The following is a 17584-nucleotide window of genomic DNA, read 5'->3' on the forward strand; positions in this document are numbered from 1 at the left end:
ATCATGAAAAAGGATGCAAGTTTTTCAACACTGCTGCTTCCAGATGCATTGTGTTAGTCATCTAGAATTCATGTGAAGCTACGGTACTGATTTCTTTTATAATGAACATTTGCTTGTAGTTTTGAAAAAGACAGGTACTTATTTACTTACCTCACATTCTGTTGGTCATGTTTCATCCTCATTGTTATCTCCCTGGTGGCAAAAGATAAAAATGTACAACTCATAATAAAATACTGAATGGTTTGTTGTTTTCACGATTAGTTCATGAGAAATTATACCGGTCCAACCACCATGTTAGCCCCCACCCCAGTGCTAATCCTCTCTCTGTCAACCAGCATTCAGCATTTGAGACCAGATTCACCTGAACCCCAGCTGTGCGTCCAAGCAGAGTGAGCATTCAATAGGAGGCCTGATTGGTTTTAAAGATCAACACCATTCTTCAGAAAAGAAGTGTGATCAGCATCACAGTGTTCAGCTCAGTTTGACTTGGCGCAGCCAAAAGTGCTAGACATTAGTTATTTAAAGGAAACAGAGAGTTATTCATTTACTTTCCTCACACTCTGCTGGTCCTACGTCAGCCTTTATTACTTTCATCAGCTAAATGAAGGTAAACATTTATGACGGATAATAAAATAATAAGACACTGAGAGGTTTGTTGTTATCAGACTTGAGGAATAAAACTGGTGTGATTGTAAGTTTCTCACCCTCCTCTCTTCTGTCAATCAGCACCCAGGATGAGAGGCCAGTCTCACCCAGCTGTGTGTTCATGAGTGATCATTCAATAGGTGGCCTGATTGATTTTAAAGATCAACAACATGCATTTGAAAATATGTAAGTACTTTTAAATATTAAAATATCACTGTATTGATTTGCTATTGATAGGGTAGTAAAGGGGTTGTTGTGGTGCAATGCGAAAATGTTAGTATACAATCTACTTCCATGACCCTTTGTGTTACAGTAAAAAATTATGCAACATAAAAGTTTGAAATCAGTGCAAAATTGTGTTTCATGCATTTTTATGTGTTCTGCATGTGTCATTGCATGTCTTTGTACATTGTGTTTTCAGTATCCAACAAGAGGGATCAGAGGCTACCACTAATAATCCTGTCCAGAAGGATCAAACAGATCTGGAGTCCACATTTAGGTTAGTAAATGTTACTACAATGAGAAAATATAATGCCACACATTAACATATGCTAAACTTTTTGAAAGGCAACTTGGATGTGATGTTTTGATTCACATGTTTATTCCCATGTTATTATGTTGCAGCTGCTTGAAGAGAACATTATCATGTTTGTGAAGAATGAGCTGAAGATGTTTCAAAAGGGTTCTCAATCCACATTACACTGAGCCTTCAGAGGGTCAGAAGAAAAAGGAAAACATAATGGACAGTGAGGAGGAGGAGCAGAGGAGGAGGAGCAGATGGGCCTTTCTGAAGATCACACTACACTTCCTGAAGGAAATGAAGCTGGAGGATCTGGCTGACTCTCTGCAGAGCAGTAAGAGGCTTAAAATGATGTTAAGAGGAATGGGAAAAAAATACATACTTTGTGGCATTTCTTAGATACAGCAGCCAGTGAAACCTATAATCCCTTAATCTCGTTAGGTGGCACAGTAAATGACAACAAATTGTTACTGGCTCCACCAAAAATAGTTCTCTCAATCATTGCAAAGTAACTCTACATTTGCATTAACTGAGAAACCAGTGAAATGAGGTTCAGCTGTAACCTGACGTGCCAGGTGGGTTGTTCCACAGAACCATCTGGGAAATTGTGATTGGAAACTGTTTGGAAAAGGGCAGCCACTTTCCAAAAATACTTGGCAGGTGATTGGATGAACCATCTGTCCATCGAGAGCTAACTTCAACTAATCAGATCAACAGTTGGAGAGCGTGAGCACCAGTGGAGCCAGATGGTAAATTAAATTTGAAGTGAAAAACATGATTTTCATTGAGGAAAAGCTTTTAGTGTTGCCCTTTGCTAATCTGTTCATTAAATTAACTCTCTAGTTCTGATATAACTGCTGCTAGCAGCATGCTTACTTCTTCAGCAGCCGCCATTGTTGTTTTCAAACTAACAGTCGCTGGTTATCAAATCTAAACTGCACCCGTACTGTAGCTGCCAGTAGTTCCTCACAGGACACTGATTGGTCTGAAGCACCAGTTTGACCACAAACACTTGGCTAGCCTTCTGTGGGAACTGATCTAAGTTGGCTTGAACCTTGACTGTCCCAACTAGGTTAAAAAATGCTGGACTAATAATGGCAATGTCAACATGCTAATGTTTAGCAGTATTTTTTACCATGGTCACCATCATCAAAGAGTAACAGCACCAGCCTCACTTACGACCACATATCTGGTGTGGTCTTCATTGTGCTTTGTTGTACCTGTAACCACACCCAAAAGTGATGTCACGAATTAGGGTTCGAACTCATCAACAACATCACTGCAGTAAAGTGAGAAGTTTAATCACTGGAGGGCTACAAAGTTAAGAATCTCTGGCAGTGTTATCCTTTAAGCTTGTTAGCATTCTAATATTAACTAATTAGCACCAAAGAAAGTGAAGCTAAGGCAGATGGGAATGCTATTAGCTTTGCAGGAATTTAGTCAGGAACCGAGTATTGTACAACCTGACATTATGATATAATGTTAAGTCGAGGGCAATGAGTACTAGCCAATGAGAGGCAGAGAAGCATGGGGTCTCAGCAAGAAAAGCTGTGAGATTCAAACTGACGTGTTAATGGGGGACAGCTGATGAAAACCTCATACTAACTGGCTATAGGGTGAGTTTATTAACTGTCCAGCTCCAACCATTAGTCATAGGCAATTTGCCAGTCAAATCCATTAATACTTTCTGAGCCCAACATTTGTTAAAGTGGTTCTGTATTGCTAACCACATTTTTTCTGCTTCTTCTTTTAGAAGCTGTTGTTCCTTTATGCCAACAAAAACTCAAATCTAACCTGAAAGGGGAGTTCCAGTGTTTTTTTGAGGGAATTGCTAAAGCAGGAAAGCCCACACTTCTTAATGACATGTATACACAGCTCGACATCACAGAGGGACAGGGTGGAGAAGTCAATGATGAACATGAGATCAGACGGAATTGAAACCAAATCCAGGAAACCATCAAGACCAGAATCTATGATCAAGTGTGAAGACATCTTCAAACACTTACCTGGCAGAGATCATCAACCAATCAGAACAGTGATGACAAAGGGAGTCGCTGGCATTGGGAAAACAGTTCTTGACACATAAGTTCAGTCTGGACTGGGCTGAAGACAAAGCCAACCACGACATACACTTCACATTTCCATTCACTTTCAGAGAGCTGAATCTGCTGAGTGGGAAAACCTACAGCTTGGTGGAGCTTCTGCATCTCTTCTTTCTGAGACAAAGGAAGCAGAAATATGCAGCTTTGACGATTGCAAGGTTGTGTTCATCTTTGATGGTCTGGACGAGTGTCGACTTCCTCTGGACTTCCACAATAATGACATCCTGACTGATGTTACAAAGCCAACCTCAGTGGATGGGCTGCTGACAAACCTCATCACAGGAAAACTGCTCCCTCTGCTCGCCTCTGGATAACCACACGACCTGCAGCAGCCAGTCAGATCCCTCCTGAGTGCGTTGACATGGTGACGGAAGTGAGAGGGTTCACCGACATCCAAAAGAAAGAGTATTTCAAGAAGAGATTCAGAGAGGAGGAGGAGGCCAGCAGAATCTTTGCCCACATCAAGACATCACAAAGCCTCCACATCATGTGCCACATCCCAGTCTTCTGCTGGATCACAGCTACAGTTCTGGACCATGTGTTGAGAGCGGATGAAAATGGAGAGTTACCCAAGACCCTAACTAAGATGTACATCCATTTCCTGGTGGTTCAGTCCAAAGTAGGGAATGTCAAGTATTTTGGAGGAGCAGAGACAGACCTGCCCTGGAACACCCAGACCTGCAACATCATCATGTCTCTGGGAAAACTGGCTTTCGAGCAGCTGCAGAAAGGCAACTTGATCTTCTATGAATCAGACCTGAAAGCATGTGGCATCGATATCAGGGCAGCCTCAGTCTACTCAGGGGTGTTCACGCAGATCTTTAAAGAGGAGTGTGGGCTGTACAAGGACAAGGTGTTCTGTTTTGTCCATTTGAGTATTCAGGAGTTTCTGGCTGCTCTGTATGTCTTTGTGACATTCACCAACACTGGTGTCAGCCTACTGGCAGAACCATGCTCAAAAGCCAAGTGGTGGCCTAAGTTACTGACATTCAGAACAAAGGAAAAAACAATCCTGCAGACTGCTGTGGACAAGGCCTTACAAAGTCCGAATGGACACCTTGACTTGTTCCTGCGCTTCCTCCTGGGTCTCTCCCTGGAGACCAATCAGAATCTTCTACAAGGTCTATTGAAACAGACAGGATGGGGCCCATATACCAACCATGAGACAGTGCAGCACATCAAGGAAAAGATCAGCGAGAATCCATCTCCAGAGAGATGCATCAACCTGTTCCACTGTCTGAATGAGCTGAATGATCATTCTCTAGTGGAGGAGATCCAAAAGTACTTAAGTTCAGGAAGTCTTTCCACAGACAAACTCTCTCCTGCTCAGTGGTCAGCCCTGGTCTTCATCTTGCTGTCATCAGAAAAAGACCTGGAGGTGTTTGACTTAAGGAACTACTCTGTTTCAGAGGAAGGCCTCCTGAGGCTGCTGCCAGTGATCCAAGTCTCCAAAATAGCTATGTAGGAGCACTACTAACCAAATTAAGTATAAATATTAAACTAGACATTCAACATACAGAGGTTGCACTAAAAGATACATTTATTATTTATTTTTCAGGCTGAATGGCTGTAACTTGTCAGAGAGAAGCTGTGAAGCTCTGGCATCAGTTCTTAGCTCCCAGTCCTCCAGTCTGAGAGAGATGGACCTGAGTAACAACAATCTGAGGGATTCAGGAGTGAAGCTTCTCTCTGCTGGACTAGGAAGTCCACACTGTAGACTGGAAACTCTGAGGTCAATATCCTTTAATCTAAATTTAAAAACAGTTTGCATTACCACCTATCCTGTGTTAAGTATGTTTACAACCCATACACTGATCTACATTTTGAGCTGGGTTTCAGTAACTCCTTAGGGTTCAGTGAAACAAAACCCAACAATGTATTTCTATTTGCTTGCTTTCTCAATGTGTATGCAGACTATCAGGCTGTCTGGTCACAGAGGAAGGGTGTGCTGCCCTGGCCTTAGCCCTAAGCTCTAACCCCTCCTATTTGAGAAAGCTTGACCTGAGCTACAACCATCCAGGAGACTCAGGGATCAAGCTGCTCTCAGTTGTCCGGGAGGATACTCGCTTACAACTGACTACTCTGAGGTAAGGCAATGACGGTGATCATCAGCGTTTTCCCTCGTAACTTTCTCATGCTTCTTTTAGGGAATCCTCAAAGCCTCCTTGGCTAGAAGGGAGAGATATCGCCAACATGTTTTACTTTCAGGTCTTCCTCTTGTCAGTGTTACCTAGAGAGAGACATCAATTTTAGGCACCCAAACCACCTAAACTGGCTTATTTAAATTCAATGGAGCAATGAGACCATGCATGGAAACCAATCAAGGTTGCTTAATCTTTTAGTCCCTACCGAAGGCTTTCTACTAGGCGTTGGTCTCAGACATCAAAAGGTATGGTTCAATGAAGCCAAAAGAACAAAAGTGTTCCCAATGAAACCCAACCACAGATGCAGCTTCATGTCTTGTTCCAGAATATCAACGATGTACGGGTGTCCAAGACATCTGATTTCATTGTCCCGAGCTTCTCCAATCTCCTCCCTTACCCCAGCACTCACTTAAAACTAACTGCAGTCCTTTTCGTTTGCCAGTACTTCTCTGAGTCGCCACCTTCTAGAGCTTGAGTCTCCCTCATTGCCAGAGTTCTTCAGCAGGTTCTTTGAATGCCACAATGGCAAGTATGAATTGACTGCACACCATAGCTCTTGAGAATTGACCAACTTCAATAGAATTGCCACAATCAGCAAAATCACACTTGCTCTTGTGCCCGAAGAACGAAGACGAAGAGTCTTAAATACAGGAAGCTATACCTGTCTTGTGAAGACATGTAAATGGATTTCCTTGTGATGGTTTTTGTACCTCAAGAGGCGATAGACTGATAGTTCCCTTGGTTTTCAGCTACGCAATATGTGAGCTGCAAGTTCGTCACTTGTTCAACAAATAAACTCACAAAATGTCAGGAAAGGAAATATTTTTGCTAAAACAAAACATACAATCTCACACTGTCTGAATTCAAGTTTCTCTCTTCTACCAAATTAAGACAAGCTTAACTGCCTCCGTAACTCATCATAAATCAAAATACATAAACATAAAACTCACCAAAACACTCTTGGTTTGGTCCAAATAAATCCTGAATTCACAGAGTAAGATGTGAAATTATTTCAGCCTTTGAATTCTGGCCATCTCTTGCAAATTACGCCTTTAACTAGCACACATGCAACAACAGCTCACTACTCTGGATCCAATCAGTCATGTGCTTTCAGATGCTCCAGTCCTTGCTAAGATTAGCATTGAAGCCCCGCAGAGGTGGAGCCTTCTTCAGCACTGCACTTTCTCCAAAGAGAGCTGAATTTCCTGACAGCAGTTTGGTACTCAAGAAACAACCAAGTTTTCATATCTGCAACAAGTGCAAACCAAACTAAATGTACATCCTTAAGGCCTGGCTCCAGGAATGTGTCCCAGTACACTGATCTCCTTCTTACTAACCCTGTCAAACCAATCATACACGAGACAATAACATTACTAGCAGGGTCTCACATGCCCTTTACATGATTGTGATGGGGTTGTGGTTTAAGGAGACAATGTTGTTAATGTATTTTGTGGATATATGTGATGCATGAAAAATCTTATCATTACTTATAAATGATAATATGCTGATTTGATTTGTATTTCTCATCCCCAGTGTGGAAAATGGTGGAGTGAAGAGGTTGAAGTTGGGTCAGAGGAAGTGTAAGTGTGTTTATGACGATTTAGCACCGTTTAATTCCATTCTCGCTGATATAATATAACGCAGAAGTGTTTGCGAAACTGTTAATATATGAATCATTTAGAAATGTAACAGGTTTAAAATGATGTTTTGGTTGTCTTACTCTCCCCATCAGATGCCTGTGAACTCACACTGGACCCAAACACCATAAACTGTAATCTCGCTCTGTCTGAGGACAACAGAAAGGTGACAGAGGTGTTGGAGAAGCTGCCGTACCCTGAGCATCCAGAGAGATTTCACCACTGGAAGCAGGTTCTGTGTAGAGAAGGTTTGACTGGTCGCTGTTACTGGGAGGTGGAGTGGAAAGGGGGGGTTAATATCGGAGTGGCTTACAAAGGAATCGAAAGAAAAGGGCAGGATGATGACTGCTGGATCGGACAGAATAACAAGTCCTGGAGTCTGTTATGTTGTGATAGTAAGTTCTCTGCCTGTCACAAAAACAGGAGAGTAGTCACACCCATCCAGTCCTCCTTTGACTGTGGCAGAGTAGGAGTGTATCTGGACTGGCCTGCTGGCACTCTGTCCTTCTACAGAGTCTCCTCTGACACACTGATCCACCTCCACACCTTCAACACCACATTCACTGAACCTCTCTATCCTGCATTTGGATTTGAGTCAAAGTGTGAATCATCAGTTTCTCTGTGTCAGATATAGCACGAGATAGAGTGCAAGTGAGCAGTGAAGAAACACACACAGCTTAACAGAGACAATTGCTAAATGGAAAGTGTTAAAAATCTGAAGCCTGTGAGACTGAAGCCCTTTTCAGATAGAGATTCCACATTGAAGGCTCACCTCTACATCACTTTTGTTTGTTCACACTGAACCAAGCAGTGCCGCCATAAAGCAGCTCCAGTGTGTCATTTCATACAGCAACCAAAAGAGGCATCACATCATAACGCCGAGTTCTGTGGGGGGTCTCTGGCATGTTTCCCCCTGTAAATCTAAAATGTCTCAGCAAAACTGTTTATAATCAAATGGATGGTGTTATAATGTGTTGTGATTGAGATCCGGACTCACCATCCATCGTGGAAAGTGACAAAGAGAAGTTTTTTGCTCCAAATGACACCACATAATCACCATGAGTAAATAGCAGACCCTGTCTGGCTCTCACTCCTGGAGAGGGATGCTCTTTTCTGCAGGTCAGGAGGGCTGACTGTCATGATGACTTTTCCATTTTTTTTAATTTTTTTTTTCTATTTAAGTTGCCAGAGAGAATATCTACAATAACACAATAGTGGATGGAGACAATGAGGCACAACATATTATTTAGAGTTGTTTGATGCCTATCATACTTACCTGTGAGAAGCTTAAACCTGTAAGTAAAGCATTTGGTGTATATTTAGATTTAAAATTGTATTATGTTATCATGTATTACCTTTATGGTTTTGATTAATGCGGCTTGAAAGAATCTCCAACCTTAGAGGATGCATTAATAATATAAGCTACCTTTTGTTCTAATGCACTTTTTGTGTAACTTAGTTATGGCATGTATAGCAATATATTGATCTTTGTTTGGTGTTGCACAGAAATGATTCCATCATCCATCTGATCAACCATTCTGAACTCAATAAAGGGTTTAACAGCTCTTGGATCCTTGTGTTTAAATGCACAACACCAGTGAGATGTTCTATGGTCCTGGCATCCCCTAAACAGAATTAGTCATTAAAAGATACAGTCTTTTACAGAAAGTTCAATGAATGACATACAGTCAATGTTCAGTTAAGAAACTGACCGATAATTTGAGGGCAAAGCTAGCTGAACATAGTAACAGCTTAAGAGGTTAGGATGTTCTTTTTTGCATGTTGCTTTCGAACAGACGCCTATATAGAAAGAGCCAGCCATGGTGTTTACGAAGTTACCAAACAGCATCCTCCTTCTGGACTGGAGTTGAGTGACCCCTGATTTGCATGTAGCCAGAGATGGAAAACCATTAGATTTGCAATCTGGCCATTAGAAATGGATACACAGTATGTGGTTAATGTATCCAGATAGACGAGAAATGACGCGTATCAGTGAAGTGTCATATTTGTTTATATGTGAAAATGGACTGACTACGCTCATTTGTTGATTTGGTGGCACCCTTGTGGTTAATGTAGAGGGGCTGGACTACTGACCTGATGTTGATTCGAAAAAATGTCCCATGTGTGTAATGCCACTGGTATTTGAGAGGTTAGTATAGCCTTAAACTCCCACACTATCCTGAGAATACATGGAAGGTAATGACACACATGTTTTCCCTCCAGTTTTTATGTCAGAGATTGTCACATTCAGACTACAGCAGGTTAAACTGGCCATGAATTACAGATTACACTAGGCTACTTCTAGGAACAAAGGGTTAGATAAGGGTACCCAGGTCATTTACAACCGCACATTATGTCCGAACAAACTGTCACATCTGGGATTTTCAATTATCACAGTGGTGTAGCACTCAGAAACTGTGGGGGCCACCAAATCACACAACAGGCCAATTTCTCCAACAGGAGAAAGAAATATATCGAAATTCATCTACCTGTAGATTTGATGGTGAAACAGCCTGTGCTTGTTTTGGAGCTCTCTTTATTCTTATTTAAATGTTAGGGTGAATTGACGTAATGTGGGACACTTTTTGGTACTGTAAATGCTCCAGTAAACTTCCAAAAAAGTTACACATGCATCATAGTCTCAGGCATTAGCTAACAAGTAATCTGAAAAGTAACTAGTAACTAAACTTATCAAATAAATTTAGTGGAGTATAAAGTACAGTATTTGCCTCCAAAATCTGGTGGAGTTGAAATATAAAGTAGCATAACATACATAGTACTTAGTTACATTCTAGAACTGATTTTTAAGATTGATTTTTTTATCTAATGTTTTACCTACCAACAGTAGCTTTGAAATATGGGGAAAAGGATGATTAATGGTCACTACATACCTAATAAATGGCAAAGGGTTTTCATTTGTTAATCAAAATGTCCTTGTTCAAGCTACTTTTCAGATCATTAAAGGAGCACTCATTGACTGATTTTTTTTTATAACTAAACAAACTAAATAAACAAACTGTCTTTGTTTTCATGACTGAATAATCAAACTGACCTTAGAGGACAAAGCAATTACTGACAATGCAATATACTGTTTTATTTTGAAGCTAGAAAGGTGGCAGGGTCAAACGGTGTTCTGGGGACCTTATTTTACTCTAAGAACAGCTTGTTTATTCACTTATGGGGGGGGGGGGGGGAAATCATTTTTCTGAGTTTGTATTAATACCTCATTAACATTGTAAATATTAAAATTCTGAGTTTGAATTTATTCTCCAAAACAAACATTTTAAAAAGTGGTGGGGACAAGTCCCCAGAGTCCCCAGCGTAGATGACACCTACGGTCAGGTGTGTCTTGAGTCCTGCTGGAGAGACAACATACAACCAGAGCCAACTGTGTCATGCCGAAGCTAATGGATTTTATTTACACATCTAGTTTGTATGACATGGTCACTCATAATTCCATGTGCAACACACGTAAAAGAAATCAAAAGTGAACACGTGAGTTGTGACAAACTATTATGTCTTCATGTTGAATATTATTTCTCCAGGTAAACACTTTGGCTATGACACTTAAGTGTGCTATATATTATTGAGTTCATAATATATTCTACAACAGATATTTTCTAATTTTGTGTCAAAACTCTCAAAGAGTCCGTTTAAATAAGTGGAATGACTTGCACATGAATAGTAACTAGATTCTGTACAACATTTACAGTGTATGAAATCACAAATACTGTGTAATAAAGTAAAAGGTCAATAAAAAAGCTCACTTACAATGGCAACAATGATAAAATCATAGCTGGAGTGCTTAAATAATATTTTTCATACCTCGTATGCAAATGCACAAAACATGTCAAAGAACAAACTATGAAGAAATCACCATGTGAACAATTTGTGCAATGAAGCAAAACTTTCATTTGTAACTTAATATAGTGCTCACTATAGCAGCTCAATACTGCTCTTGTCCTGTGACAGACCTGTGGAATACCTTTGTGGTGTGTTTGTTTATGTTAAATTATTTGAAGAGAGACTGATTAACATCATATACGTAATAAAGTGGTTTCCAAAGACACTGAAGGCAGCGTAGAAATCAACTGAGTTTCCCCGTTTTAAATCAGTGGTTGCTTATAGGTAATTTTTGTAAAAACCCATTTGGAAATAATCAGAATTCATTCATCAGTAAAATCCAATTTCTGACATTTCTGTGTTTCCAAGAGGCTACTTAAGGTGGCCTGTGTAGTTTTTATCTAAACAAAGTTCTGTTGAGGGTACTCAAGAGAACATGTATGGATCCCTCAGACCTAACAAAACTTTAGCGCATTTTCTTCCCCATAAAACAATTGCAAACATTTGTTTTCATCCATGTTTGCTAGCTTGTAGTCTTCCTCAAGGCCTCTGTCCTTTATGTGTGATGGCACATCACGGCCACAAACTGTTGATCAGCATAACAGTGTGTGAATCTAACCACACGAAATAAATAAAAGATAAAAATGCTTGTGTGCATGTGCAGTACAAACAAGACATTGCTCCATAGCACTACTAGTGGTCGCAATTTAATATAGAGCCAAGAATCTGCGGAAACTGAGCCACCCAACTCTGTATGACACGTTTGATGCCCTTCAACTATGACCTTTTTCTTTATTAAATTGTGGATCTGGAAATGGAAACAGTGAAATGTTTGAAAAGATTTGGCACATAATATTGGCTCCTGACACCTTTAAATACCTTTAACTCAAGTGGTCATCCTGGTTAAAAGCTTTTGACACATCACTGAACTGTCCCGCAAAGCCTCAATGACACATTTACTGACATTAACATTTTGACTACTACTAAAAATAAATTTGGTGTAGCATACAGCATATATTAATCATGTAGGCATTCAGCTGTGTTGACACAGCCAAATTAAAGGGTTAGATAGAAGCTAAAAACAGAGAACTTGCTTGTGTGTCACCTAAAAGGCCCATGTCAGTGTTTATGCATTTTGTAGACATTTACTAAATGTACACAAATACTTTATTTTTGACCACTATTGATCATTTGTTTCTTAATCTTTAAAGAAAGAGTTCAAAAACAGGACTCCATCAAACTACTTGCAGTGAACTTATACTTTCATATTTCTGCTTTAGTACAGATTAAACAAACCAGATATGTTCATTAGTGTGCTTTAGAGGAGTTTTTTTTTTAACTTAAAGCCAGGCAAGCTGTTCCCTCCTGCTTTCAGGCATTATACTGAGATAAGATAAACTAATCCTGTTCTGTACTTAACACACAGCCATGAGACTGAACCAAGCCAAACTCCCCAAAAGTTGAACTATTCCTTTAAGTGTTTCTCCACCTTTCCATTCATTCCCACACAGTATGAAAATCAACTTGCATTAATATAATGGCAGATTGGTTTGAAAAGTCTGCTTAGCTTTGGCACACAACATTATGACTTTGACAACAATAAAACAAACATGTAGATGACAGAAATACTGAACTCAAACCAATTTCAAGTCTCTGCAAATTGATTTTCTTACCGCCATGAAATGAAAGCAGTGGCCTGGAAGATGGGTAAACACATGTTCAAAGTTCGAGACATTATGGACTGCTTTGGAAACATGCAAAACACTGGTATGGCCCTTTAACTGATCACTGGTTGTTTTATGTCCTCCACTCCTTGAATCTCGCCTCTGTGTTAGTCTGGACCTCCGATGACTGACAGCCCAGTTAAAATCAATAACTGTAGAGCTGTATTTAACAATTGGTACTGTGACTACAAGAAATAAAGTGAACTTTTCCAGTCTCCACATTTCAGTAGTTTCAAGTATACAATTACAAAACACTGGTGGACAGATTCAACATGGCACAGGTGTTTGACAGCGATTCACAGATCATTAATAAATGTGCAATTGTAGTGCATATGAAGATCGTCTGCTGTGGGAGTGTAGATATACACAGGTACGTGTGTGTGTGTGCGTGTGTGTGTGTCTCAGAGTAATTACATTTGTGAGCAACAGTTTCAGTCATAAGTAGCGACAACATTCATGATTTAGGCTCAAGTTTAAAGTTATAATCCTTAAGATTTGCACTGAATCAAACCCAGTTTTTTATTCCATTTATGGCCAAACCTTTTTTCAGCAACAGCTCTTTAAAGGTCCCATATTATAGAAAGTGAGATTTCTCTGTCTTCTTGATTAAATAGCAGCTATAGGTGTTACATAAATACTGTGAAAGTATCAGATTGCTTAATCCACAGAGACAGGCAAACAGTCCGTATTCAGAAACTTGAAGTAGAGCAGGAGCTGAACCAGCGCATTCAGTCAGAGGGTAAATAGAGGTGCTGCAGCAGTGGACATCATGAGAAAAATAATGTGTTTTTTGAAAAATTTCTAGTACCTAAAATAAAAGTATGAACCTAATAATGAGAATAATATGGGACCTTTAATGTATTTCCATTCTTAATGACCTCTCTATATAGTAAAGCAGTTTTTGTTGTTTGTGGCAGGGTCCGCCATTCAAGTGTCGGATTTCCTTCACATGCATGAGGAATACACAGGAAACAATGTAGCATGTAATCCAGTATTACAGTTTGTAATTTAATATAATTGATATGAGCCCATTTACTGTCACTCTAATGCCATATCACAGCTGTAATAAGATAGTGCTAATGCTATCCCAGCATTTCCTCATGTTGCTAGTTTAAATTAAAGCACTCAACTTGCAGAACACGGAGCAACTGTTACTGTATAGATGTCAGAAAATGTGGGTTATCTCTAATTTTGTTTATTCACATCAAGAAAGTCATTTGGTGCATTTTCTGACAGCAAATGATCAATTTTAAGTAAGTAACTACTCACACCGTAAGCAAGAAATCAGTTTGTTGGGCTGTACTGTAAACAGACACACCATCTGCTCTTCTGTTGTATTTCTGGCAACATAGCTACTCAAAGAATGCTTGCTCCCCTCAGGAATCAGGGACCTGTAGTGTTGAACTGCACTAGCTGATGCCACAGTAACCATACATGTCACCAAGTCAACCAGGACTGAAATCTTACAGATTGTAACTTTAAGGTACAAGCTAATAGTCAGGAAATGGAAGATCTCCACAACTACAGTGTTACAAATATGTGTGTATGCATGAAGTTTAACTCTTGATCTCCAGGATGGAGGGGTTATGGTCAAGAATGGCCAGAATGATTTTGTCCATGTACTGCCTCAGACGCAGGTTGATCTCCTCCTGCTCCTTCAAAGCGTCGACCAGCTGAGAGAGAGAGACAAAGAGAGACAGTGAGTGAGAGAGTGAGCAAGAGAGAGAGAGCGAGAGCAAGAGCAAAAAAAGCATTAGATGAGCGGTCATTTCAAATGTCAGCATTACACCATCCACCAGCAACAGACTTACTTCATCTCTTGATGCGTTGTCAATCTCAGCTGCCAGGCACTGAGCTTTGGTTTGACAAGAAAACAGGTTCTTAGCCTCATACAAACTCAGACTGAGAATCTGAGCGTTCAGGTCGTCGTTCTGATCCCGGAGCTTATGGTTCTCCTAGGGAAAGAAAAACACAATAGTCCCTGTTAGAGGGGTGTCTGGATGAAACTCTACGGCTGTAGTGGGACCAACACACACTGGCTTTGCACCGATGCACCAATTTATCAGCAAATATTCACCTTGTTGACTGCTATCAGCCTATCAGCAAATAAGATGACTTTGACCGATACCAATGGCTGATGTTTATCTGCTGTGTGCATCAATTTTGGGCTGGCACATTCATGAGTTATTGGCTCAAAATTCTTCCTATTGACTTACGCACTCAATGAGATGTATAACGGGCTACCTTTGAAGCAGTTGATTTAAAAACATTTTATTATTTTCATTTTACATTATTGTGAAGGTTTTAATAAAGGTTGTTTCATAAATTTGTATGATCATATTTGCATTATTTCATAGACAGTGTAATGAAGCGTCAATTGTCTTTAAAGCGGCTGATTTTTTCAGAATGAAGAATGCTTTGTTTTACTCACACAAAAGGGGGAATAAATAAAAACATCAAAACACTGATATGGACATTTGCTACCAGCTGAATTATTACTTTAAACACTGGTATCGGCCCAGAATTTCACAATCAGTGTATCCCAACTTTAATTCAGCATCTTAGAAACTCTTTTTAAAAGGTATAGGGAAATACACTTGTTGGCTTACTTGCCAAAGTTAATGAGAAGATCAATACCACTCTCATGTATGTACAGTAACTAAAGGCTACAGCCAGCAGTTGGTTAGCTTAGCTTGGCATAAAGGCTTGAAACAGGGGGAAATAAAAGTGGTCCTGAGAGCTCAACGCACTGCAACTTGAGAAAACACATACACATCATCAATTTGACAACACATCTTCAGCATTCAAAAAACATGCTGCAAATACAGAAAAAAAGAGCTCGAACACTCATATTGTTGCCCAGTTTCTGACTCATGAAGGGTTTGTGTATAATCCATTTATTCTATTATTTCATCCAACCAAGAAAACTGTGACTGTGTTTTCTTGCTTTTATCTTACAAAGGTTCATCTATTCCACAAGAAAACAAAAGCAAGTCATATTTTGTTGTTAACATAAATAGTCTTTCCTACAGTCTGCAAGGTTTCCATAAACCCAATTAGCACTTGCATCTGTGATAACTGACTCTCGCTACCATATAGTATCAGTGATTTGTCAAATATACAGTAATAGCTTAACCTGAAACTGCTTTGTTGGTCTGACAACGTGTATGATTATTTGTTGCAACTTCTACATCACTGACAAACTGACCACAGCTTTAAATTAAAGAGATGCAAGTCCATTAACCATTTACCACTACTGCAGAGTCAATCGACCCGGGAGTAAATCCCAATAATTTACATTCATATTGCACACAAAAGCTGGATGTTAGCGTGTGTAAGTACGTTTTTTGGCCAGTATGAATTGTGTGTATGATAATCCAATACCGGGCAGTAACATCGTTGCCAATCTATTGTCCAACTCTAACGGACTCAATTTCAAGAGTATATGTTCTGTGTTTATTGTGCAGTCTTGGTGTGGATTGTGAACTGAAGCACCCAGTACAATATGACAAGCCTAAAGGATAGAACAACAAGGATGAGTGTGTGTGCACCTGTTTCAGTCTCTTGACTTCATGTTCCATTTCACTCTCTCTGGTCCTGGCGTTGAACTCGGACAGCCCCTTGCCCTTTCCTGGATGCTCCATCTCCAGCTTAAAGCACTGCAGATACTCCAGCTCCCGGCGGAGGTCATCGATCAGCTGCAGAGAAAAAGCTTAGATCAGATCAAATTCTGAATATTCTCCACCTAATGTCTCTGTTATCTGGAGTATCTCACCTCCTGCATGGACTCTTTTTCCTTCTGAAACTCATGGCGGTTATGCCAGAGCTTGTCCATTATCTTCCTGTATAGGTCCATCTCATCTTTCAGCCTTAGACTAGTGTCCTCCAGCTTGTCTGTCATCTTCTGCTTCTCCTGCGGAGGAAAGAGGAAAACAACCAATCACACAGAGTAAAAAAATAATGCTAGTTTATTAGCATTATTTATGCCATTATTACCATTGAGTTTGATTTTTGTAGTTTTGGGCTAGCATTTTATTACTCATAATAGCACTGTGCTCACCAAAGTAATGGGGGGTCTGGGAACACAGCAACATGGCCAGAACAAGTCTGTCTGTGAGCTGTGATGAATGTTCACAGTGGACAATTTGTGTATAACGTTCACATTCTCTTCAGAATAAGTTTGAGTAACCTCTGGGACCAGTCCAATTGACTACACATGTTTTTTCCATCATCTTTGTAGCAACAACAGTGCATTTACAGATCTCAGCAATTTATTATCATTATTCATAGGAATTATGATCAAAATTACAAAAAAAACAGAAAACCCAAGTTGTAATAAACCTTTCAGTAAATCAAACTCACCTGATCCAGTTTCTCAGTTTGAGACTTGAGTCTGCACACATTTAACTTCATCTCTCCATTCTCATCTTCCAACTGCTGCACCCTGTACACACACACACACACACACACACACACACACACACACACACACACACACACACACACACACACACACACACACACACACACACACACACACACACACACACACACACACACACACACACACACACACACACACACACACACACACACACACACACACACACAAGCTGCTAAATGTTGGCAGGTAAGACGCACTTTAGAAACAGAAGCAGACAGGCTGCCACTAACTGACACTTTTTACCAGGAAACAAACAACTTCATGTTTTGATTTAATGCTGAATTTACAAGAAGGCACCAATGATTTAGAATTTGTCGGAGCCGTTTCACAAAGTTTGTTAAGTTTCTCCTCAATCAACAACTCTTAAAATCAGATGATTTGTAAAGGGAGTCTGGTGATATTGTGGTTACTAGTTCAATGGTTGGATCAGTTGAAACAAACAGCTGCTGCCAACATTGGCAGGTTCAGAGAGCCCAAACATGTCATTTACAGTGAAGCACACAGAGATCAGACAGACTGTGATCC

At 40.0% G+C, this 17584-nt stretch overlaps 1 protein-coding gene and 1 pseudogene across 3 annotated transcripts in view; one reads left to right on the plus strand and one right to left on the minus strand.

Moving 5' to 3' along the window:
- The first annotated feature begins 1462 nt into the window (after positions 1 to 1462).
- On the plus strand, positions 1463 to 7682 carry LOC311267779 (NLR family CARD domain-containing protein 3-like; annotated as a pseudogene). Its single transcript has 7 exons — positions 1463 to 1499; positions 2919 to 4728; positions 4826 to 4999; positions 5181 to 5354; positions 5854 to 5940; positions 6945 to 6991; positions 7144 to 7682. The product of its transcript is annotated as an NLR family CARD domain-containing protein 3-like (transcript).
- A 2755-nt stretch (positions 7683 to 10437) lies between these two features.
- rab11fip4a (RAB11 family interacting protein 4 (class II) a) overlaps positions 10438 to 17584 on the minus strand; it is a 34012-nt gene continuing 26865 nt past the window's right edge. For both annotated transcript variants that reach the window (XM_084372005.1, XM_084372006.1), the window contains 5 exons: positions 16978 to 17059; positions 16391 to 16528; positions 16167 to 16313; positions 14427 to 14570; positions 10438 to 14288 (listed from right to left, as the gene is read on the minus strand). In XM_084372005.1, the coding sequence (XP_084228131.1) occupies positions 14172 to 14288; positions 14427 to 14570; positions 16167 to 16313; positions 16391 to 16528; positions 16978 to 17059 (628 nt within the window). In that variant the 3' untranslated portion in view covers positions 10438 to 14171. The remainder of the gene's footprint in view (positions 14289 to 14426; positions 14571 to 16166; positions 16314 to 16390; positions 16529 to 16977; positions 17060 to 17584) is intronic.

The sequence above is a fragment of the Pagrus pagrus genome (assembly GCF_965226575.1).
Source record: "Pagrus pagrus genome assembly, chromosome: 13".
NCBI lineage: Eukaryota > Metazoa > Chordata > Actinopteri > Spariformes > Sparidae > Pagrus > Pagrus pagrus.